The sequence below is a fragment of the Macrobrachium rosenbergii genome, chromosome 2, assembly GCF_040412425.1.
Source record: "Macrobrachium rosenbergii isolate ZJJX-2024 chromosome 2, ASM4041242v1, whole genome shotgun sequence".
In the NCBI taxonomy this organism is placed as follows: domain Eukaryota; kingdom Metazoa; phylum Arthropoda; class Malacostraca; order Decapoda; family Palaemonidae; genus Macrobrachium; species Macrobrachium rosenbergii.
In genome coordinates this window covers 63,501,506-63,525,627 of record NC_089742.1, presented here as the reverse complement: position 1 = coordinate 63,525,627, position 24,122 = coordinate 63,501,506, and the positions used below count along the sequence as shown (strand labels likewise).

Genomic DNA, 24,122 nt, shown 5'->3' with positions numbered 1-24,122 from the left:
TCGTTAAGGCAGACATGAAACCCGTTTAAGGAGAGTTTAGGATTTTCTCTAGTTAGAGATCTTGAAGAAATGCCTTGCTATGAAATACGAAAGCTCGACAGAGGTTCTGTAGTTGAAATTATTTATTTTCATTCTCGAAAATAATGGACTTTTCGTGTTGAACATCTGAAAGCGTGCCCTTGTATGTATGTGTGTTTGTATGTATGTAATCTCCGAAAACTGAATATGCCCAAGTCGCAAGAGTCTTGGAAAACGAGGTTAATATCTATTATCATAGTAAGCTAGTTTCCTAGAACTCAAATTAATTTTATGGTTTAGTGTAACTTTAGGGATTATCTCAGTGATAGACTTTATAAATCAGATTACTTGTGGAATGGATGCCATTGTTTTGTATGACTTTCTGCCAAGAATGTTTATGATTTAACTTAAGGTTTGTTAAGGAAAATAACTAATCCTCTGGTATCTTTAGTTTAACAGTGTGACGAAAAAATCAGCTATTGGTCCTTTTAATCACCATAGAAACGCCAGAAAAACAAAGACGTGTTACGGAATTTCACACAGTTCTTGTTGGGGATCACCTACAAGGGGATTGCATGTCTTGTACCTCCGCTAATGAAGGAAAACTCCATTTTTGGTGTAGGAAGGAATCTATTTTCGGAGACTTTCAAAGTTACATTGAAAAAGTTTTGATGTTCTTGGAAAGTGTTTTCTTCGTGGGTTTTTGTACTTTCTTCTTCTTCTTCTTCTTCTTCTTCTTCTTCTTCTTCTTCTTCTTCTTCTTCTTCTTCTTTATCAGTGAGCTGTGTTTACGACAGCGTAGAAATAATCCTGCAGGAGCGAGTTCTTATCGTTAGGGTGCTGAGTCTCTTTTACAAAGAGGATTATTGAGATCAACTTTGATACAGGAAGGGGACTTTGAATTTTGCACTGTCGTAAAGAAATTGGGTTTGATCGCTATATTTCACATCAAGGAAAATTAGAGAGAGAGAGAGAGAGAGAGAGAGAGAGAGAGAGAGAGAGAGAGAGACCTGAATAGATTGCCATGAATGTCTAAAAATGTCTGTTTAGACTTACCGTAAATTCCAGTCAAGAAATACGAAAAGACGCTTGTATCAGTTTCCCCAAAACATAACGAAAATAATAATTTCCTTATTGATGTCATTCTTTCAAAAACTAGATATTTAGACTGGTGGATAGATAGATAGCCACAAATTTTTTCTAGAATTAACTTGGAGACTTGCAATATAATCAAGAATTATAAGTACAAGAAACATTTGAATGCTGTATCTGTAAGTATGTCGAGTTTTAACACGTAACCACCTTTAAGATTCGAAGCACATCAGACTAGGAATATCAGGACGTCACTGAAACTTAGTCACAGATGCTTCAGGACATTGTCCTGTAATTTCTAATGAGTAAACATCAGGATATTAATAATGAACCATTACGGATTCATTATTGATTTCTGGATTTTTTTTTTTTCCCAGGAAGATTCCACTCCCACTTAAAAGCGTTAAAGTTTCAAGATTTATAAGGCGCATATAAAAGCTTGAATCACATATGTTGGTTGGTTGGTTTAAGATTAAGCCAGGCATATGAGAACACATGTGAAAGGAGTTAGGCGCCGTCATGGTCAACATCTTGATTCTACCCCCTTACGGAGAAAGAGAGAGTCAGTGTCTTCCATTCTTTGTTAATGGATTTGTCATAAAGACATTATAACTTCAAGACAAAGCAAGACATGATTCCGCGTCAGAAAAATATACACTTTTCTCGGGCCTTTTTCATGTAAACACAGCTTCCCATATTATCAAGAGTAATATGTTTCAGCTGTCCAAGCATAGCCCATGTGGCTTACGTCAAGAAGTGCTTCTGTGTCGCCATCAATGACCATGGTTTTGGGAACTCCATTTTACGGTATTAAATCTGCCAGCCAGTCTGCTTTTCATCATTTCTTGTTCTCTGAATCGTCTTGCACCCAGTCTACTCGTTTTGATCTTGCTGTATTTTTACGATTCGAATTTGATTTTATTTATGCTTTCTTTTGCAAATACAAGTAATTTGAGTGAGGCTTACTATATACTGTGTATACACACACACACACACACACATATATATATATATATATATATATATATATATATATATATATATATATATATATATAATATATGTTATATGCGTATATATATATAAATATATATAATGTGTTGCATGCGTGTGTGTGTGTGTGTCTGTCTCTGTGGCAGTTAGTGCTTTAGAATTAGTCCATATATTATCTTTAATAGACTGAACAATATGGTAACAATTTTCGTCTTTCAAAGTTTATGCTTTGAGGATAAGACAACATAGAAAATTAGGGAAGTATTGATTTGATTGTTGTCGGATATAGATACCTGGACTGCATCGACATATATATATATATATATATATATATATATATATATATATATATATATATATATATATATATATATATATATATATATATATATATATTATAGACCATTTTTATTACATAATTTAAAATGTTTTCTTGAGGAAAGCTCCATGTAGTTACCATTTTATTATTTTCTATTTCTCTCCACGTTTATTATTAGGGCGTAAAGCTTTCCCATTTTCTCTGTCTTTCTCATATTCTCTCTTTTTTTTATTTAATTCGTCCATTAAGAAAATAAATCCTCTTTGTCAAGTAATAATGAGAAAATGCTCTTCTCAGTAATAAGGATGATTTAAAATGTGTATTTTGTGATGGTTTCATCTAGAGCATTGTTCAGTTACCACATGCACACACATAAATAAAAAAATATATATATATATATATATATATATATATATATATATATATATATATATATATATATATATATATTAATTTGCAATGTATTTACTATAAAAATAAACGTGCAGATACACCTGTTCCCTTCGTTAATATCAGCCCCATTAGCATACAAAGGACAAACATACCTGCAATTTCGGGAGACCAATTAACATTGTCAGAACTTTATTAGTCGCCAGAAGTTGATTAGTATTCCACCTTCGTCTGGCCGTTGACCCCAAAAGTTTTCGGAAGTAGCGTCTAATTACCAGTCTGAAATACGAGCGTTTTATTCTGCTTTACACTCTCTCTCTCTCTCTCTCTCTCTCTCTCTCTCTCTCTCTCTCTCTCTCTCTCTCTCGATTCAAGCAAGAAAATGAGTTTGATTGAAGAATGGTTTTGGTCATAAAAATGGACAGCATGATTAATGACTGTTCTCTGCCAAGAAGGGAATATTAATGAGGACAGTTCTGTTGTAAAGGCAATTTTGGTGATCGAAATAGTTTTAAGCGATATTTTATTTCTATAACTATTTTCTCATTCCTCCAGTGTAATTTGGGCACTATTGTATTTTTCATTGCATAAAAGCTGAAATTTCTATGTTGGTGAACTCTTTGCCTCATTTATTACAGCATTGGCAGAATTTTTCAATTTATTTAGTGCCAGCACATTCAAGAGAACATGCACTTTTAAAGTACGAAAATTAATAATTGCTACCTTCCTAACGACACTTAATGATAGCACACAGACATTTATTTCAGCAATTATAAGGCCTGAGTCGAATATTATTCTAAATTTGATGAAGTCAGTTTTTCGAAATAACTTCATTCCCAGTTCACACACACACAAAAATATATAATATATATATATATATATATATATATATATATATATATATATATATATATATATATATATATATATATATATATATATATATATATATATATATATATATATACATATATATATATAAATATAATATATATATATATATATATATATATATATATATATAATATATATATATATATATATATATATATATATATATATATGTACATATATATACATACATAGTCCTTATTTCAAGAAATTTGCTGCTTCATATTTAGAATAGTTCCGCCTCAGGTCTTATAATTGCTAAAAGTAAATTTATGGGGCTATCACTAAGTGTCGTTAGGGGAAGCAATTAGAATTAGGTTCTCATTATATATATATATATATATATATATATATATATATATATATATATATATATATATATATATATATATATATATATATATGAATAAAGTCAAATGCCATATTCATCACATTCCATATCTTCATGAATCAGTTATACATACATACACACACACACACATCACATATACATATATATATATATATATATATATATATATATATATATATATATATATATATGTGTGTGTATATGTGTATTTTATATGTGTGTTTGTATAAAATGCAATAAAACCTAAAACTTTTGTGTCTTGAGGATGGGTCAGTTCTAGCTTTATTAGAAATACTGTATACCTGAATTCGAAAGCTTATGTATGTATTGCGTGAAGTCGACTTATATCCTTTCTGACTGCTAGGTTTAGGTTAACCTCACCTTAAAGTCTTGTACATGCGTTCGAATCCCAGTGTAGAAGGTAAAGTCCTTTCATTTCTTTCCTAATGTGGATTCAAGGCTTGCAGTGATGAGTGTCCAAAAAGTGTGAGGAAAGCGAGAAATTAAGAGGTCACTCTGGCTATTAAAAATATGAACAGCTGGTGAATGTGAATATATTATGTGTATAAAGGGATCTGGTCATAGCTCACCTTTGATGTAGTATTCTTTAATGTTTATTTGACTGGCTAATCTTTAGATGTCATTTACAGAATAATATTTTCCTTGCAATCTTCCATCTACCGGTATTTTACCATATGATATTGGTTGTATTTACATACCTTTAGTTTTTGCATTTTTAATGTTTCTTGCAGGTAATAAAAAACAAACGTTTCATGCAATACATTACCTAAATTTGTTGTCATTTTATTGGTCTCTAAAAAATTGGCTTGCATCATATGCCGATTTCTAATGATTTCTCTAATTCCTTAGCAGCTGTAAGACTAACCTTATTTATTTATTTATTTATTTTGAAGAATTATACATTGGTTTTATTTAACTGCACGTACATGTTTTACACATATATTATATATATATATATATATATATATGTATATATATATATATATATATATATATATATATATATATATATATATATATATATATATATATATATATATATATATGTAATATATACATGTATATATATATATATATATGTACATATATATATATATATATATATATATATATATATATATATATATATATATATATATATATATATATATTCATGCTTATGAGGTGTGTGTGTGTGTGTGTGTGTGTGTACGGCATTCAGTGAAGAATTCATCATTAAAAATTCTTACATTCTTACTCTTTCTGCAGTGTTTATGTTTCCCCCTTGTGCCAAAATCTAAACTGATGTCGTTTTTGCAGACGTCAAGCGACGCGTCAAAAACCACTACAGGTCACACCAGTTGAGCTTTTGGCTTGAGCTCGTGCCCCAGCTCCACAGGGCAGGAAAGGATGCCCCACCGGACCACCACCGTTTGTCCAACCATAATGACTGGGACTCCTACAGGGGATACGTTCGGTCCGAACCTGTAACAAGGTAACAGAGTTTATTTAACGATGTCATTGGAGTATGCTTTCTTCCGAGTAGTTTGATTAATATTAAAGTTTTTAATAAAATCATCTATAATTACTTCTATCCTTAGTTTATCGATTTCTGGGAAGTTAGTAGCTGTGCTTAAGTGTCATGGGAAATAATTACGGATGTCATTAAAAAAGTTGCTGTATGTAGTGAATGTACTTCCTGTTTGCCACAGATTGTAATTTATTTGATACAAGTTACGAAATGGGGCAGATAATGAAAACCTATTAAAAATAAAATATTTTCTTTATTTGAGGTGAACGATCATGAATCGTTTCTTTTTCAGGGTTATACTTCCTCCTGAAACCACAACCGAAGCCACGACAACTCACCAGTACAATGTGTCAGCTGTCTTGCAATCAACGCCAGCAAGTGCTGATGGCAGCAACGGCACCGGGCCAAGACAACATGCCTCCCTCAGCGATGGATTTGCAGCCTATTCGACGGCTCTCTCAGTCACTATTGCCATTGGATGTTCTCTCCTTATCCTGAATGTCTTGATCTTTGCTGGTGTTTATTACCAGAGAGATAAATCCCGCATGGAAGCCAAAAAGGTGGCTGAGAATGGAGGCCTCTTGGCACCTGCGCATAGCATTAGTGGTGATGTCCACACCCCATCCACCCCAAGTCTTTCTGTGAAAGCTGAGGTAGCTGCCCGTATGGGGTCGGCGGGAATGAAGGCTCCACCGCCCACACCAATGAGTCAGGCAACACACCTGCCTCCTCCTGAATTTGCTGACTGTCCCACTCAAATCCCTCACTATGGCACTGCCCATGGTGTGTCTCATCTGCACACTCTTCCTCGCGGAGGACTGAGCAAGGCCGTACATTGCGAGATGCAGAAAGAATGTCAAGAAGGAGGAAGTCTTACGCTCTCTGTGCCAAGAGCACCCCCTCCTCCACGGATACCAAGCCAAGGTTCAGAGTCTCAGCCATTACTTAAGCAGACGTCCTTCACCCTCTCCTCTCCCCATACCTCTACCTCCTCCAAGAGCCCAACCAAGGACCCTAGTATTGGGGAACTGCGAGTATAGCGACCCTAAAATCATATCTAGAATAGCTTTTCTCCCGGTCTACCCTCCGTACCCTATGGCACTCCTGTTCCTTTGTCAGAAAGCTATTTTAGAGAGTTGCACAACCTTAGATTTCTTTAGCATTCAACTTCCAAAAACCAAAATTCTGGCAAGTTACAACTACAGGTTGTGGACATGAAAAGACAAAAGGGGATAATGGGATTACTAACCTAAGTGATACCATCGTATAAAAGTAGACTCAATCCGGGCACCAACCAGAAGATAAAAGGAGGTCAGTCTAGTATATATATATATGTGGATGACCTATGGCCTCTGATGCCCCAGACTCTCTTCTTGCGGTCGATGCTTGTCGTGAACATCACAAGGATGACTGCCAGTCTTTGAGTGTCCACAGCTTTAATGCGAATTATTTTTAAATCCCCACGATGCTTCGGCTCCTTCTGTGATGGTGTCACTGGAGACAATACATTAGTCGTTTTAGGCTCATACTTTCCACCCTCAGTGCATTGTGGTACTACTTAATGCTCAAGATGTATAATAAAAGACTGTAACAATGGGACTACTTCAAGTAGTCTTGTTGAAGGCCTAAGAAAGATGCTTTTCTTATTGACTCTTACAACAAACTTTAATATCAAAGCTTCGTGGTGATTTTTTTTTTCCTAACCTGACAATCCTCATCCCAGAGAGGGTTTCTTCGGACGAGAGGAAGCGATTCCTTTTTGGTGGAAAAATATGTAAACAGAAACAACAGAAGCTTTCCAGTGTGTGAGGTCTGGGTTCCAGACTGGTAGATAGGAAGATATGTATTTATTTTTTACAAGTGTATTTTACAATCGGATTCACTCGCATGTCAGTGAAACATCTGACAGCAAATGGACATTTGAGTGGATCGACCCCTAAACAAAATCCAAGAATCCAGGAGACTATAGGGAAACCCTGACAGATTTGTAAAGTGATATATTTGAATAAGTCTTAAGTTACATGAAGTGTTTCAGTGGTACTGTATTCTACAGTTCTGTGAGAGAGGACCCACTTGGGGAACTATAGATGTCCAAAGGATCTATAGATGTTTATAAAGACTTTTTAGCTGTGCAGGTCAGTCCTAATCCTAATTATATTATCGAGGAAGAATGAGAGAAAATGTGCTTTTTAGGTATTTCAAAATATTTATATTGTTACTTACGTTGAAAGTATGTATGAAGTAGAGTATATGTCAGACGGGCGAGAATCTTTGTATATAAAGTATGCAAAGCACTGATTTGAGCTTCTGTGTAGATTCTGCGGCCGTTGTGGGAGCTAAGATCATTTTTACTTGTCTCATGATTATTGTACAATAGATTCATACTGGTTCATAACAGACATTCATTATTTTTTGCTTTCGCTTCTGTACCCATATGCTTTCACTCCATTTTCTCCTTTCATTGGTGCCAATCAAAAGCTTCTTTCATTATCATTGTTCAATGTATGGTCACTTCATACTACTGGTTTTTCTTGCATTAAGGACAGGTAACAGAAACATGTAACAGGATTGATGAATTACTCAATGACATGATGGCAATCACGAGGAAAGTGACACTACATAGTATTTTCGTACGTGGAAGATATGGCATAAACAATCACCAGGTCTTACTTGGGTTAATGTTTTCCATTTCACTTGATTTTTTCTATTCTCCTCAGGTTTTCTCTTTCTGAAGTTCTGATGACTTTTAACTGACCAAACTCTGGAAAATTTGAATCAGTGAGAGCAGCGAGGATGGAGTTTATCTCGGAAGTTAGGAAATAGTTTGTTTTAGTTCTTGTGACTGAAAATTCACATTGAAATATTTATTCCAGAGACTGAATTATGCTTGCTGTGCTGTGTGTTTGAAATACGTTGTTAATTTATTAATTTGTAGTAAAATCTCAAGGTTTGTTAGAATGTTAGAACAAAAATCTGGAAAACGGCTGCTCTTGTCCTCTACCTGAATATCTCTTATGCATTGGATGTCACGAGACAGGAGGTTTCAGTATTCTCTAGTTAATTTTATTTAGGAATCTTTTTATGCTCCTGATCAAAAGTATTCATGGAAACTGCTCTTAACTGTTAATAATTTTTTTAAATGAAAAGTATAGTAATTATACCGTATATGGTATCGTTTATTGTTTGATGCTTTCTTTGCTTGTTTTCAGAAATGGTTTCATTTGTCAGGCAGGCATGAAGTTAGGTATAAACTCAAAGACGGATTTATGTTTTATTTTATGTTTTATTTTATATATATATATATATATATATATATATATATATATATATATATATATATATATATATATATATATATTGCAGATGTCTTTAACAGTAAACAGATAACTGAATGGGAAAGGTAATAATGTAGCATATCTCATGTCCTTTGCAGTAGGGAGGTTTATTTTGACAGTCGTATTCCGAACGTTGTCAGTGACAGTGTTTCATGAAGAGAAAGTCTGAGTTGGAATTATGCATAAAAAATGAGGTTTGCAGAACTGAAATGATATAAAATAAGTGAAAATATTTTTCTCACTGTATTTCTTGAATTTGATTCAAAAGTGAAGTCACTGTGTATATGACCGCTTATATTATATAGACTAGATACATCTGAAAAAAAGAAAGTATTTGAAAAAAGTGCTTTTTAAATGGTGCTGGATAAGTCATATTTTTATCTACAAAAACATAAAGTAATCATTCAGGCAGGATTTGATTATATCCACATTATAAAACTTTGGTAAAACCTCTTTTTTGATATGCACATTGTATATTTTCACAACATTGAGCTATTTCCCCTAATTGGACTACATGAAAAAAAGAACACGGGGACATTGTCATATTCGTACTTTAGCTGCTGATCTGTAGATAAACTTCTTGTGGATAAAACTTCCAAACACCTTCTCGCCTTATAATGGGACTCTCCAGAAGGTGTTAGTCTGGCCTTCCATTACTCTCTCTCTCTCTCTCTCTCTCTCTCTCTCTCTCTCTCTCTCTCTCTCTCTCTCTCTCTCTCTCTCTCTCTCTCTACATACATACTCACATATACTGTATATATATATATATATATATATATATATATATATATATATATATATATATATATATATATATATATATATATATATATATATATATGTGTGTGTGTGTATGTGTATTCTATTTCTATTATAAAATTTAAAGTGCTTGAAGGCAGTCTGCAGTTTTTCTAAAGATCAAAGTACCTCTGTAGATCATTTGAAAATCACTTAAAAAAAGTTATTTAGTATTTCATTAAAAATCATGTAGCTGCGTATGTCAGTTCGTCGCTCACACTGGAATAGCTAGGGACTTGAACCAGTGTTTTTGTGAAAGGATCAGAACTGGTAAGGATCACAGTCTGTTATTGGTGCAAAAGAGGTGTTAATCACAAATCAAAATCAAAATGCCTTTTTTTCACAGAGATGAAACGTTCATCTTCATTATGCCATCTACACAGTCGAATAGCCAGTCTTTGCCTACTTGAGAATTCCATTTTCCTCTCCCGCGTTGCATCGTGGCTCACGAATTTCCGCATCAGTTGGTATGCTATTCCTGTCAAGTGTGACAATAGTGAGCGATCTGATTGTAAATAAATTAATGTATCTATCATTTAAGAAAGGATTATTTAGAACTGTGAAGCCCCTTTTTACGAAGAGATATTTTGATGTTTTGGTTTTGAAGTCAAATTTTTCTGCAATGAGGGTTGTTCCAAATTTGTCATTAGAATACTTTTAATTTTTTGCCAATTTAGTTCTAATGACCATTTTATTGATTGGTGCTACGTTACTGATTGGTTTAATATGTTTTATTCAGTTATCACAACAATGCGTTTCAAGCATCAAGCCTCACGTTTTAGAACAACCTAATTTTAATTTTGCATTCCTCGTGATTGCTTCATTATTGCAAGGTTCGTAACTGCCATATTTATAGAAAACTGTATCGTTGTTTTAGATATCGTTTTTGTATGGGTAAGAGTCCATCTTTTCAAGTAAGGTGTATCCATAAACTACAGTATACTCTTATTTTTCAGCAGTGATTCATCAGTTTAGTCATACATTTTCGTATGACTGATTGATGTCTTTAAATTTTGATTCGCTCGCTTCAGATCCCTTCTGTCTTCATCCCTGCCACCCATTCCCTTCAGACAACGTCCTAATTCTCTTAAATGGATTCCGAACTCATTTGCGAATCCCCCAAAACACTTTTTTGAGTTGGCATCCGTGATTTATCAATTGCATTTATGGAAAGTGTGAAAGAGGCTGCTTCCTGCATCTATATTTTTTGTGTTTAAATGTAAACAAAATGTAAAAAAAAAAGTAAAAACAAGTTTCTAAGAAAACTTGCCTTCGAAGATTCTACTTTGGACAATAAAAAGAAAAAAAATCTTGTAGCAAGTTACAGGGTCAGAGATTTTTATACTTCATCTCTTTTGTCCTCATTAAGCGACATTCTCTTTGAGTTTAACGTAAGGGAAAATGATGGTGGATGTTGGCATTCAAAAATTGGAGTCAAAGGTCACTGTTAATGCGTTTATGTAAATTGTCTTTAACGGCAATAAGTTACTTATGAAGTAGGTTTAATAAATTGTTCAAATAGCTCCTCCCTGTGTAGTTATTTTTCCACTCCCCAATTGATTGGATGCACAAAGTAAAGCAATGTCTCCAATGGTAACTTTTTGTAGTTTCCTGTTTTCATTTTGATAGAAAGAGAGATGTTAATGGTCACATTTCTGAAGATTTATTTGATTTTTTGTTTGGAGAGCTGAAGTCACTGAATGGAATCAGTTAAGGTAAGAATTCCCTCAGTTAAGGCAGTTACTTTGTTTACCCTTCATGGTCGTATCTGTTTAATTTACTATTATTACTACTAATAATACTGTTTTATTGTTATTGTTCTTATTAATAGAAGGTATTGATCTCCTCTTTGGCTTGAAGGCCAGATGTGCTTCCTCATTAATGATTAGACTGAAAGAATTTCAAACTGTTGCGTCGGTCGTTAGGTACGAAAAGAAGAAGGAATATTCAAATTTTCAGTTTCTTATTGTTGTAGACCAATTAAGGTGAAAGTCGTCAAATGAACTTTTAAAGTTTTTGTTCGGCTGAAGTAACTAAAAAATCAAATGTAGACTTTTAACTTTCAAAGAACTTGTTTGATAAACATCATGTAGATCATTCTAACTATAATTTACGATTATTTGTTATACCGTTTTAAGTTTTATTCTGATCTTGTTTTGACTTCGAGGTTACAGAAACGTAAACAAGGAGCAAGTGTTGCCGCGGTTAAGTAAAATGAGTCGGGTAACCTAAGTAGTCCTCGTTTAAAAAGGAAATAAAGGCGGACCGTGAAACTAGGAACGAATGGAATGAGTAATGTAGTATTTTGTCATCAAATGCTCTGTACGAAAAGGGAACCGAGGTCTAAAATCGTCGGCAAAGGTAGGCTGAGCTTTGAAAATGTTTTTGTAAAACTTTCTGCCAGCCTGTCGTTGTAGGCTACCAGAGGTATCAGAGAGTTGTATTTCAGAAGATATTTACCTGATGAAGAGTGCTTTTATTGGTTTTGTTCCTGTTAACAGTTTGTATGCAACATGCGTTGTTGAAATACAAATTTACTAGGACTAAACCTACCTTTCTTGGATATTTCTTTTTACAGTATATAGCCTAGGCTAGGCTATATGTTTGTTACAAATGAGCAGATGTCTTATGTTTTTGGGCAGTTTTCGTTGGTATGGATTGGGCCCAGCATTCCTTTTTCCATTTCCATTGTCACAGATCCATATGCCATTTTTATGATCAGTTTTGTTGCTGTAGGTTAATATAGTAGGCCTAGTCCTTTTATTTCATAGAATATGCGAGCTTTGTTGTCGCAGATCTACGTAACAGGTTTCGTTGTTATGTAGTCGCTTAAACGTATTGTAGCTTAAATTTTAGCTTTTATTTAGACATATAAGCCTAAGCCTACCTATTTTCACGACATAGCCTATATTTCATCATAAATTCTCAATTTTTAGTTACTATTGTTAATACAGATCACTAGGGGACTAAATTTTATTCATTGCTCTACTAGAAGTGATGTATAAAGACAAAAGACTGCGAGCAAAATGCAAACAAAATCGAAACTAATACACTAAAATACATGGTACCCTAAGACGCAAGCACATATAATGTTGGAAGGGGAGTGTGAAACAATAAGTCAACAATTATTATTGACATGGTAATGTTCAACAGACCAGGTATTTAGCCTAAGTCTTTATTAGTTGGAATTCAGGTTAACCTAACCAAAGATTGTGTTTGGAAGTTTAGATTGTCGTAGTAAATTTTAGTTAAACTTTATGAAGTGCACATTTTATTTTATACAGTCCTGTAAAATCTCCAATATTGTAAGGAATAGTTTATCACATCCTATATAGCAATCCGTATCATTCAAGCCTAGGCTAACCTACTGAAGCACTGTCCAGCCTTATCAATGTTTTAATGACCTTTCATTGCTTTGTCAAATGCAATGGGTTATCCTGTTAATGTCAACATATATATATATATATATATATATATATATATATATATATATATATATATTATATACATATATATATATACATATATATATATATATATGTATATATATATCATGAAATTACTGGCAGCCTATATATATATTGTATATACGGTGATCAGACGACAATGAAGGTCTCTGAAAAAAAAGTCTGGAGGTGAAGTGGAATTCCGAAACATTACTCGGGTGGTTAGTATGGTTCCATTGCCCTTCCTGCCGTGTAGTCTTTTAAGTAATTATACTACTTTAGGTTAAGTTAAAAAAAAAAAAAAAAAAAGGATATGAGGCTCCGCGTGAAATAAGTCTCGAACCCTCTTGATTATTTCCATGGCCTGGCCGTTTTTCTATATTTTCTATTTTTCCGTTAATTTTTATTTATCTTTCCTTAGTTTTCTGTAAGGTTGGAAAGTTACTTAAGAAAGAATGCAAGGTTAGGCGTCAGGGTCGGGTGGCTAGCAGGACGAATTTGGCCAAGAAAAGACATCTCAATTTAGATTTCTAGTGGCCGTATTTACTTTAATTAATGTTCACGTAAAAATATGAACCCTTTCTAGATAGTTTTAGGTACAGCAGTCAACCCGTCTTCGAATAATATTTCGGCGAATATACACGCATCATACGTGTGTCCTTTACAAATAAAACCTAGCAGAAAATATAAATAAAACTTAGTAGAAAATAACTTTGATGTGTAATATTTTTGATTTGGTTTAATATTTCTGCTTTGGTTCTTGTAGAAATCGAGAATCGTTTGATAATATATCAGATCGTAAGTGACGACGTTGGGAATTTCATAGCCCACATAAATAAAATAAAATAAAAAAAAAACTTTACACGTTTCAGACTGACTGTAAACTTTTGTCGCACAGCTAGTCGTTAAAAATAAGAATCGCTTTCGTGAGATATAAGGAAGTTAAATGGATTCACCTGTGCTCCTAGAATTCAAGGTTTTCTAGGAGACGTTAATTAATGATGAGAGGAAATGTACAGAAAAAGAGAAAGTATTAACTGTAATTAATTAACATTGAAACTGCCAAAATTTTGCTTAAGAATGACGGTAATCTGGGATAGATAAGGCCTCGAAAGCAATAACCACCATGGTCAGGCATACATAACTATTCCGGCAGCTGAGAGAGAACTTCGAGTTAGAATTAAAAAAAACCAGTGAAATATTCAAAATTATCAAGGAGAAAATCTAGAACATACTGCATATACTATCAGCAAGCAGCTACTGAATTCCTTGCAGTATAAATACCGTCGGTCCCGGAGAGTGATCGAAGCAGTGAACGCTATGAAACTCCACCTTAATTGCCGACCTGTTGTAACTGAACGGCCCGACGAGCGGTATACTGATTTAACCAACTTCAGTTTGGCCAAGTTACTACTGAACTTAGTCACCCTAGATTTTTAAATTTATTTCCTCCTTGTGAGAGAAAAAAAAAAAAGCCCCGCGCAGAGACTAAAAGAATCGAAACCGGTGGAATATAGTTGGTTACCGTCGAAAGTTTTAACCCATGGGGAAAAAATCTGACCGACGTATTACAAAATGAACAGGTTATATACTAAATGCTTTGAAGGAGGCTCAGGTTGAGACCAAGATCCCCGTGTCAGTGGAGATTTACAGCTCTGTTAAGACCCATAATCCTGGCAATCCCCTAAAGCCAACTGTATCGCAGATGTCATCGCCCTCGTACATTGTAGCCTGGATGAAGTTACTGGTTTACTGTGCCATATATCCAGACGCAGTTTGTTCTGGTCGACTTGCTGAAGCAGACTGAAGTTGAAAGTTAATCAGCAGAAACAAAAATCATAATTTAAACAAGGTTTATAGATCGGATGCTTCGCCCCTGAGCCTTACTGACAACGTGCTTTTGGAAAATGTTGTCGTTCTTTATAAAATTGCCGGTTTTGTCACACAGTGGGGACTTTTATGACTGCAAGATGGTATAGCAATGGTATCTCTTTTTCGTGGTATCCCTTTTTCGAGTCTTATTTACCAAGATGATTAAGAATTCATTTAAGAAAATGGTCTTTTTCTTGGACACCAAAAACCAGTCATTTATGCCAGGTACAACTGTATTAGATATATCACCGTCAGAAACAATAAGGAACCTGAACACCTTGTACTTGTTTTCCATGAAAGTTTTTTTTATCTGTTCCATGATAGGAAGGATCTTGTAACCCCCGCCTTTCCCTCCTGGAAGTACTAGTACAAGAAAAAGAAAGCTAGCTCTTAATGTATGTACAATGAAAATCCACAATTGTCAGGAGATGAAGGAACACTGAAGGAGAATGAAGTGTCCTGCAGAGGACCAGCCTTCCAAGCTTATGAGAACGGGACATTCACTCGTGACACTAGCAGGAAATCCAAAACTATCCCACTATAGATCTTTTATAACCCACGACCAGTGTTGCAAAACCAGCTTAGCTACGTTTTGGGGACTGTAGCTCCCTACCAAAAATGTAAATTCATATGCTGTCCTGGTCATCTATTGCTCATCTCTAGGCTGAGCTGCACAGTTCTTAATTTTAAATGATAATACCATATAAGGACCGAGATGGATTCAAACATCTCTTTTTTAATAGTAGTACAGAGTAAATCCTCAGGATATTATCCTTTCTTTTAACTTACTTTTCTCTTTCAAGGCTCTCCTATTGCTTTCGAAAGTAGATTGTAACCTTTCTTCGCTGGTTCTCACAATTAACAGTTGTTTGAATACTTGGTTTATCATTTCTCTTATCCTGCACACTTCTGTTATTTCGTCCTGATAACCAATGATGGATATTAGGACGAAATAACAGAAGTGTGCAGGATAAGAAAATTATAAACCAAGTATTCAAACAACTGTTAATTGTGAGAACCAGCGAGGAAAGGTTACAATCTACTTTCGAAAGCAACAGGGAAGAGCCTTCAAAGAGAAAAGTAAGTTAAAAGAAAGGATAATATCCTGAGGATTTACTCTATACTACCATTAAAAAAGAGAGGCGTTTGATTTCATCTTCCGTCCTTATATGGTACTATCATTTAAAATTAAGAACTGAGCAGCTCAGCCTAGAGAAGAGCAATGGCGACAAAGATGGCATCTTTCTGCTCTTCATAGAATCTCATGATTGAAAGCCAGAAAGATAGGAATTTATACAAGGCATTGAGATTGTTCAGGTTGAGCCAAGAGTTAACTATCACCTTTCAGCAGTAGCAATGCAGCAACGGGCGAGGAATAATGTAAAAATATCAGTAATGGTGAAGGGAGAAAAAGGATAATATTGGAGAAAGCTCTGCTGAGATCAGTCACAATGAGAGAGAGAGAGAGGAAGTATGTGCCTCGAAGCAATTTTAATCTGAAACTTGCAATAAAAGCTAATCTATTGTAACTAAGTCACATATGTTCAGGAAAGAAGTTTAAATCGTTTAGGTAAATCAAATGTCAGGTTTACAATAATGTAATTAAATTACCGGCTCGTAGCAGTACGGTAGCTCACACTTCTCGCAACAGAGTTCACCTCCGGGACGGGGAGGCTGAATTTTTTGACGCGTTTCTATAAAAATTCATTGTGCTCCTGCAGACGTAAAGATTGAATTAGTAACTGGCCGATAGTCTACTGTTGCGTGTCGAAACTGAAACGGAGGGAGAGGCTAAACACAGGCGTGAGTGAACGGTACTATCGTGCAAAAAGTCATGTCCATTGATAAGATACGATAATCTATAGGAAATACTAATTCATGATACTGACTTCCTGAGCACTTTTATTCTCAGATTTATTTCGCATATTGCCTTAACTACACATTTTACACTCAAACCCAGTATCGCCAACAACAAAAACCTTGATCACTTTCTTAACGATATTAGACTATGGAGACTTTACTCTATGCTCAAGAAAAATACCTGCTCTCCAATCCTCCTCCCTGTTCCCATATGCCCTTATGGTGCGACATCTGTTGGGTCTTCCATTAGTTACTTGTTCAACTGCTTCGGTGTTTCATAAAATTCATAGTCAGCGGATTCGCGTTCGTTCTCTGGATCGCTAAGGGAACGGACTTTTGTGCACGATAGTACCTGGTCAACATGCATGTCCTACTGTAATGAAAAGTGGAAGGCCTGGACGAGGTAATCTGTACCCAACGGAGTTGGTTGGGTTGTATGAAGCAAGCGGGACCATGCCTACAGGGGCCCTTGTCTAAAGGTTAAATACTATAAAAGGTCTGGTTTGGACAACTGGTTTCTACTTATCTCAGAAGACCCCAACCGGGTGAAGCCATTCAACTAGTACTTTGAACACTTTGTTTCCTTTAGTATATAATTAAGTGATGTTTTTTCCTTCAGCTCATTGACACGCCTGGAACTTAAACTTAATGCTTATTTTATGGTGTGGACAAAATTGAAGGTATACTACATAGATTTCTAGAGAACCTTGCTAATGACATGTCACAAGAAGACGGCATAAAGACATGAGGCTTATGTGGTCTAGCCCAGTAAAATACACACACATATATACTGTATATGTATATATATTATATATATGTGTGTGTTTTTGCTGTGTTAAACCACACACACATATATATATATATATATATATATATATATATATATATATATATATATATATATATATATATATATATATATATATATATATATATATATATTATATATATATATATCATTTACTTAACGCATGTGGTAAGGTGACCAGCATATATATATATATATATATATATATATATATATATGTGTGTGTAATGTGTGTGTGTGTGTGTGTGTGTACACTATTAACTATATATATATATATATATATATATATATGTATATATATGTGTGTGTGTGTGTGTGTGTGTGTGTGTGTGTGTTTGTAGGATTGTATGTAATGTTTCAATATTCGTGCGAACATGTTTTTTCAAAATACACCAACAAATTTAGTGTAAACATGAGCACGTGTTGTGGCGTCTTCCCCCTGAATAACCACAATGAAATGTCACATCATTTCTGTAATTGAGTTCATCACTTCCGTGGTTGGGGAGGGATAATTCGAACCCTAACGCCGTGCCCATAACATGTCAAGGATACGCTCGAGTTGATATTTATTCTTTTTCCCCCCTCTCATTGTCAGGGTTGTTAAGTATCGCTCTGTTCCCAGAAAAGCTTCGTCATTTATTTGTGACGCTTTATATTCCCGAAAGCTGTCAAGCTTGATATGAGCAAGAAAGTAATTGCTAAGGGATTAAAAGTGTATAATGAATAAATACATTGCAAGGTACTGTGATGTCTAACCGTATATAACATGCATTCACATTAAATAAATATATATATATATATATATATATATATATATATATATATATATATATATATATATATATATATATATATATATATATATATATATATATATATGTGTGTGTGTGTGTGTGTGTGTGTGTATGTGTATATATATTATATACACATATATACTAAATATATGTATATATATATAGATTATATATATAAATATATATATATATATATATATAATATATATATATATACACTATATATACTTAATGAGAGAGAGAGAGTTTGGGTTTCTAATGACTTGGTTGAATACCAATATACGCACAATACTCAATAACTTGTACCCAACCGTACTTTAAAACAATGTGTCCATGTAATTACCTGTTTTTGTGGGTAAATTCCACCGTTGCCACCCCAAGTGCCGGGTTACAGGTTACTGTCCTTGTAAAGTACTGCGTAGCGGGTAGTGCACTGTAGGCATTAGTAAAGGTTCTTTACAGCGTCTCCTCGGGCCCTAGCTGCAATCCCTTTCATTCCTTTTACTATTCCTCCATAAATATTACCCTTCTTCCTTCTTGCTATCCGCCCTCTCCTAACAATTATTTCATGGTGCAACTGGTAGGTTTCCGTCCTGTTAAACCTGTCAGACTTATCTACTCTCTTTCTTTTTCAACGCTGAATGACCTCATAGTTCCCAGTGCTTGGCCTTTGGCCTAAACTCTGTATTCAATTCAATTCAATCCTTGTGAAGCGTCCATATTGAAAATGGGTTAGCAAACGTTGGATGGGCAATTCCGCCTGGAGATGCCCTCTCTGATACCCTCCCTCGCAGCTGCCCTCCATAAAAGCGAGTAGAGCGAAGATCCCTTTATCTGCGGCAAGTTTATTACCCATAAACAATCTTCCTGACGCCCCCACCCCACCCCTCTTGTTATTACCGTCATTTTTCACGGTTTGAGTTCACTAGTGTTTAGTGTGCATATATTCGAGTGCATGCACGTATCTGACGATTTATGGGACCAAGTTCTACCCCAGCCTATCCCATCCCACACAAACCCTCCCAGTTGGTGTGGAGAAAATAGCCGTGGACTAGCAACTTCGCCCTAAAGAATTGCTGAGAAACTAGGAAGTTTGTGCTCTTTTGGCACTACCCCTTCAAAACTGGGAAAAGGCTTACGGTGAGATATATGTATATGTATATATGTATGTATATATATATTATATATATATATATATATATATATATATATATATATATATGTGTGTGTGTGTGTGTGTGTGTGTGTGTTTGTATATATATACACATATATACTGTATATATAAATTGTTTGTGGAAAATCACAAAGTCCAAGACATTATCAACATTTCATGCTTTGATGATAAGGTACGGTAGTCCGGTGGACCCATGGCATTTCATTATTGGTTGCGTTCGTGGTAGCTTCGGTTATCCCAGAAATCCTGTTTTTGACAGGTAATGTAGCTAAAGCAGGGAAGTCTGTATCCAGAGGGAGAGATGGTTCCTGTTCATCTGATAGTAGCACCTGATTGAAGGGTTTAGGGTTTTAGGGCAATTCTTCTGATAGCAGGACATAATTTCCTATCACTGTTTCCTAACTGAACGATTTTATAGTTAAGAATATTATGTAATATATATATATATATATATATATATATATATATATATATATATATATATATATATATATATATATATATATAATATATATATATATCTGTATATATATATATATATATATATATATATATATATATACATGTATATATTATAATATACTCTGTAGTATATGTTGTATATAAATGTATATATAATGTATGTGAGTGCGTGTTTGTGTTGTGCGTATGACTCCTTCACATGACACATGCCTATGTAACGTAACGTAGCGTCCGTGTAATCAGTATGGGTTAATAGATTTGTTATACTAAGTATATTTGTCGCTTTTCAAAAAAGATATCATTTCCTTGTAAAACTGACTTGAATACCAAATGATTGAAGTTTGAATACCTTCCTGCAATTTTGCACCCAGTTTGAAAGCATGATTAGCATATTATCTCATTCCCTTTGTCAGTAAGTATAAGAATATCATCTGTTGTCAGTAAGTATGAGAATATCATCTGGTTTGGCAGAATATTCCGAGACAAGTCAGAGTTCGGGTTCAATACGTTGTGAAAGAGGGAAAAAGAAAACAAAAATAACAGCCAGATGTGGCGCAACTTTCCAGCATCCTTTGCTTCAATTAAAACTTCTGTCCCATTTGAATTTTCAACAGTTAGTAAACACACTCCGTCTTTAATAATCCCCAGGAAAATACGCCAGCCGCGATTCAAGTGTGTTTGGCATAATCCGTTATAATACGTTTGATAGTGTGCTAAATTTGTAATAGGCTCATTACCGTAGTTAATGGTAGTTATTTCAAATGTAATTTGTTTCTGTTACTTTTTGGTCTTATTTACTAAAAGAATACGCTTTGTATTCAACTGGAAATATTTTTAATGCAATTACATTAGTATGCGGATTGCTGCATGTAATAACGGCGTGGTCATTTGACTTAGTATGGAATCGAAATATTTTGTATTCATTAAACTCCGAAGTTGGTGCCTGGTTGATATAGTTACCAAGTAGGGTTTATGGTATAGGCAAGGTATCTGTTAAACCACCTTGGGCATTTTCTCTTTGTGTAAGTTAGGAGTTGTCTGTTGTACCTCCTTGACCTGACAATGAATTTGACAACGCTTGATCGTATTTTCTTACATATTTTTGTTCTGTTAATATGTGATTGTAATTTGGTTATTCGTTCATGTCTTGTGTTGTAAAGCTTGAATAGTATCAAGTTTTGCTTTTTTTCATCATCAGAAGCCTCAGACAATAATAATAATAATACAGTTTATATCTGACTGCTCACAGTGGCTTAAGTTAAACTCTCTCTCTCTCTCTCTCTCTCTCTCTCTCTCTCTCTCTCTCTCTCGTTGTCAATTTTGTTTTCGAAAATTGTTTACTACAATGGCGCAGATTTAGATTTCAGCCGGTGTACAGACGACTAAATTTTCTTACACTAGTATTTATACACGAAGGTAACAAAATGTTTATGAAACGTGAAACAGACATTGGGAGTCTGGCACTAGCAGGAATGTGTCACAGTGAAGTGTGATGGTCGCCCGAGTGAGTAATAAAACTTGATCATTCTTCTGGCGTTGCGCGGAACGAGCTTTAGTCAGTAAAATTGCGTATCAAATCGTAGCATACTGCATGTTTCTATCACGGACTGAATGAATAGAAAAAAATAATTACGCGATATGAAATATTTCAAAGTACAAGTTCACAATTGTTTTGAAGGAAACTGATAAATACACAGGAGTCCATCTACCGGCACTGAATAGGTTATCATATGGGCAGAAGAATATCTTATATGTTCGTGAAATATACTTCATAAGACACAATTATGAACTTTTATTTTGATAAACTAAAAATTAACTTTATTCTTCGTTAACAAGTTCATTTGAAAGTTTGCCATTATATTATTTTATAGCTGGGATTTTTTATAATGTTTTCTAGTCAGTATTATTGTCGTGTCACAGAAATCGCAACTATATATTAGGATGATACAGGGATGAAGATAGAGATTTGAGATAACCTCTCTCTCTCTCTCTCTCTCTCTCTCTCTCTCTCTCTCTCTCTCTCTCTCTCTCTCTCTCTCTCGACATTCTGGTATGAGTTTGTAAGAAATGGACAGTGATTTTCACCAGCCAACAACTTTCCCAATGCGCACAGCGAATCCACGCGAATAAGCGAAAGTTTCTAGACTCCTCTGATTACACAAGGGTGCAGAGAGAAAAAAATGACAATTTCCAAGGAAATTGTACGTGCTCGGTTCAATAGTTCACATACGATACATAATTGAAATGTGTGTTCTTTTGCATGACGTAAGCTCGTATCTAATTAACAACACTTAGAAGAAAAAATTATCCAAGGAAATTATAAACTATAGTTGGTAAATATTAGTCAAAAGTGAGGCCTGCAAATGGTGCTTCCAAAAAAAAAAAAAAAGTGAGAGATGAGGATGAAGGATTCGTCTGTGTTAGGGTTTAGTTGATCTTTATTGAAGACTTGAAAGGTTTTTGGCTGAATGATTGAGGATTATAATATTCTTAACACCAGTCGTCAAGATGATTATCAATTTCACTGATTTATTTTCACTTTTAATTAGCTTTGAAGATGCCTTCGGTGAATGACTTTTTTTAGTTATGTAAAGGAATTATTTCAGTGTCAGAAGTCACAATCTTTGGTTAACCTATCGAAAAAATGTGCACTGATAGTGATGCTCTCCAGGGAGAAAACTTAAACTGAAAGATACAACTACATCTTGAAGTACAGTAAACACTAGAATGATTTCAGAACTTTAGTGTACTTCAAAGTCATTCGATTTTGTGTCAAAACTTAACTCGGAACATTTCCGAGGTAGATTCATTCAAGACCTATTTCCCAAGAATGTATCGAAGCTCGAAGATGCCATGTCATTTCCCTTTGACATAACCTGAGTATCTTCAAGATCTAAATCAATTAAAGTGTTGGGTACGAGTCGGTGTTTGTCACAAGCCAATTAAATTTTGCAAAATCACCCTCTCTCTCTCTCTCTCTCTCTCTCTCTCTCTCTCTCTCCTCTCTCTCTCTCTCTCTCTCTCTCTCTCTCATGTTCATGTTAGTGACATGCCAGTGTTATTGATGTAGAAATATCTAATCAAATATTCGGAGAGGGCAAACGTTATTCACACGTAAATTAGCAGGATCTGTCTCGTTAAAGAAAACTAAAAACACTGAGGGAAGTTAAAGATTTGAGATTATTAGTCTTTTCCGGAATCCACATAATGACGAGATTCTGTTATGGTAATTTTCTGATCCTGACTAGATATTCTTCTGCTTTATTTATTAATTTTTTTTTGTAATGTAAACAAATACTTTCACGTGGTACAGATCGTTGCCGTGATTTGATTAAAGACAGTTTAAACATACTTTCTCCGCGTACAGAATCTTTTGATCACATTTGCCAGAAAAGTTATTTTGAGAGCCACAGTTACATGTTCTTATCAATGTATGGATTGAATCGGAAGGAGAAATAATTGAAAAAGCCCCTACTAAGCGACGGTTTTCGAAATATATACTTAATAGGGAAGGTTTGCTGTTATAAACACTACATGTATCTGAGAATATACCGAAAAAAAATTAAGTATACTTTAATTTAACCAGACCACTGAGCTGATTAACAGCTCTCCTAGGGCTGGCCTGAAGGATTAGATTTATTTTACGTGCTAAGAACCAATGGTTACCTAGCAACGGGACCTACAGCTTATTGTGGAGTCGAACCACATTATATGAGAAATAAATTTCTGTCACCAGAAATAAATTCCTCTTATTCTTCATTGGCCGGTCGGAGATTCGATCTCGCGGCCAGCAGAGTGCTAGCTGAGAACGGAACCCACCTTCCCAACGAGGAACTTAGAATAAACTGAAACAAAGATTTCACTTTGACTAGATTATTGTTATAAGGTGTGAATGGCATAATTCTAACTTCTTTATGTTCATATATGTACCTAGTAATAGCAGGTAGTTTTTAAATAAAACATCCAGTTAGGGTACAGTAAGGTATT

The 24,122-nt window shown here is 34.6% G+C and overlaps 2 protein-coding genes across 5 annotated transcripts in view; both read left to right on the top strand.

Moving 5' to 3' along the window:
• LOC136847889 (neuroligin-2-like) overlaps nt 1–8,831 on the top strand; it is a 76,114-nt gene extending 67,283 nt beyond the window's left edge. Inside the window, exons 8-9 of the mRNA XM_067119911.1 lie at nt 5,376–5,550; nt 5,879–8,831. Coding sequence (XP_066976012.1) covers nt 5,376–5,550; nt 5,879–6,626 — 923 coding nt within the window. The 3' untranslated portion in view covers nt 6,627–8,831. The remainder of the gene's footprint in view (nt 1–5,375; nt 5,551–5,878) is intronic.
• Nucleotides 8,832–11,873: 3,042 nt separating this feature from the next.
• PKD (serine/threonine-protein kinase D3) overlaps nt 11,874–24,122 on the top strand; it is a 273,053-nt gene continuing 260,804 nt past the window's right edge. For 3 of the 4 annotated variants that reach the window (XM_067119860.1, XM_067119879.1, XM_067119809.1), the window contains exon 1: nt 11,911–12,080. The gene's annotated coding sequence lies outside the window, so the exon portion shown is untranslated. Of the gene's footprint in view, nt 12,081–24,122 lie in introns of all 4 variants that reach the window. The other variant, XM_067119831.1, reaches the window with a different exon arrangement.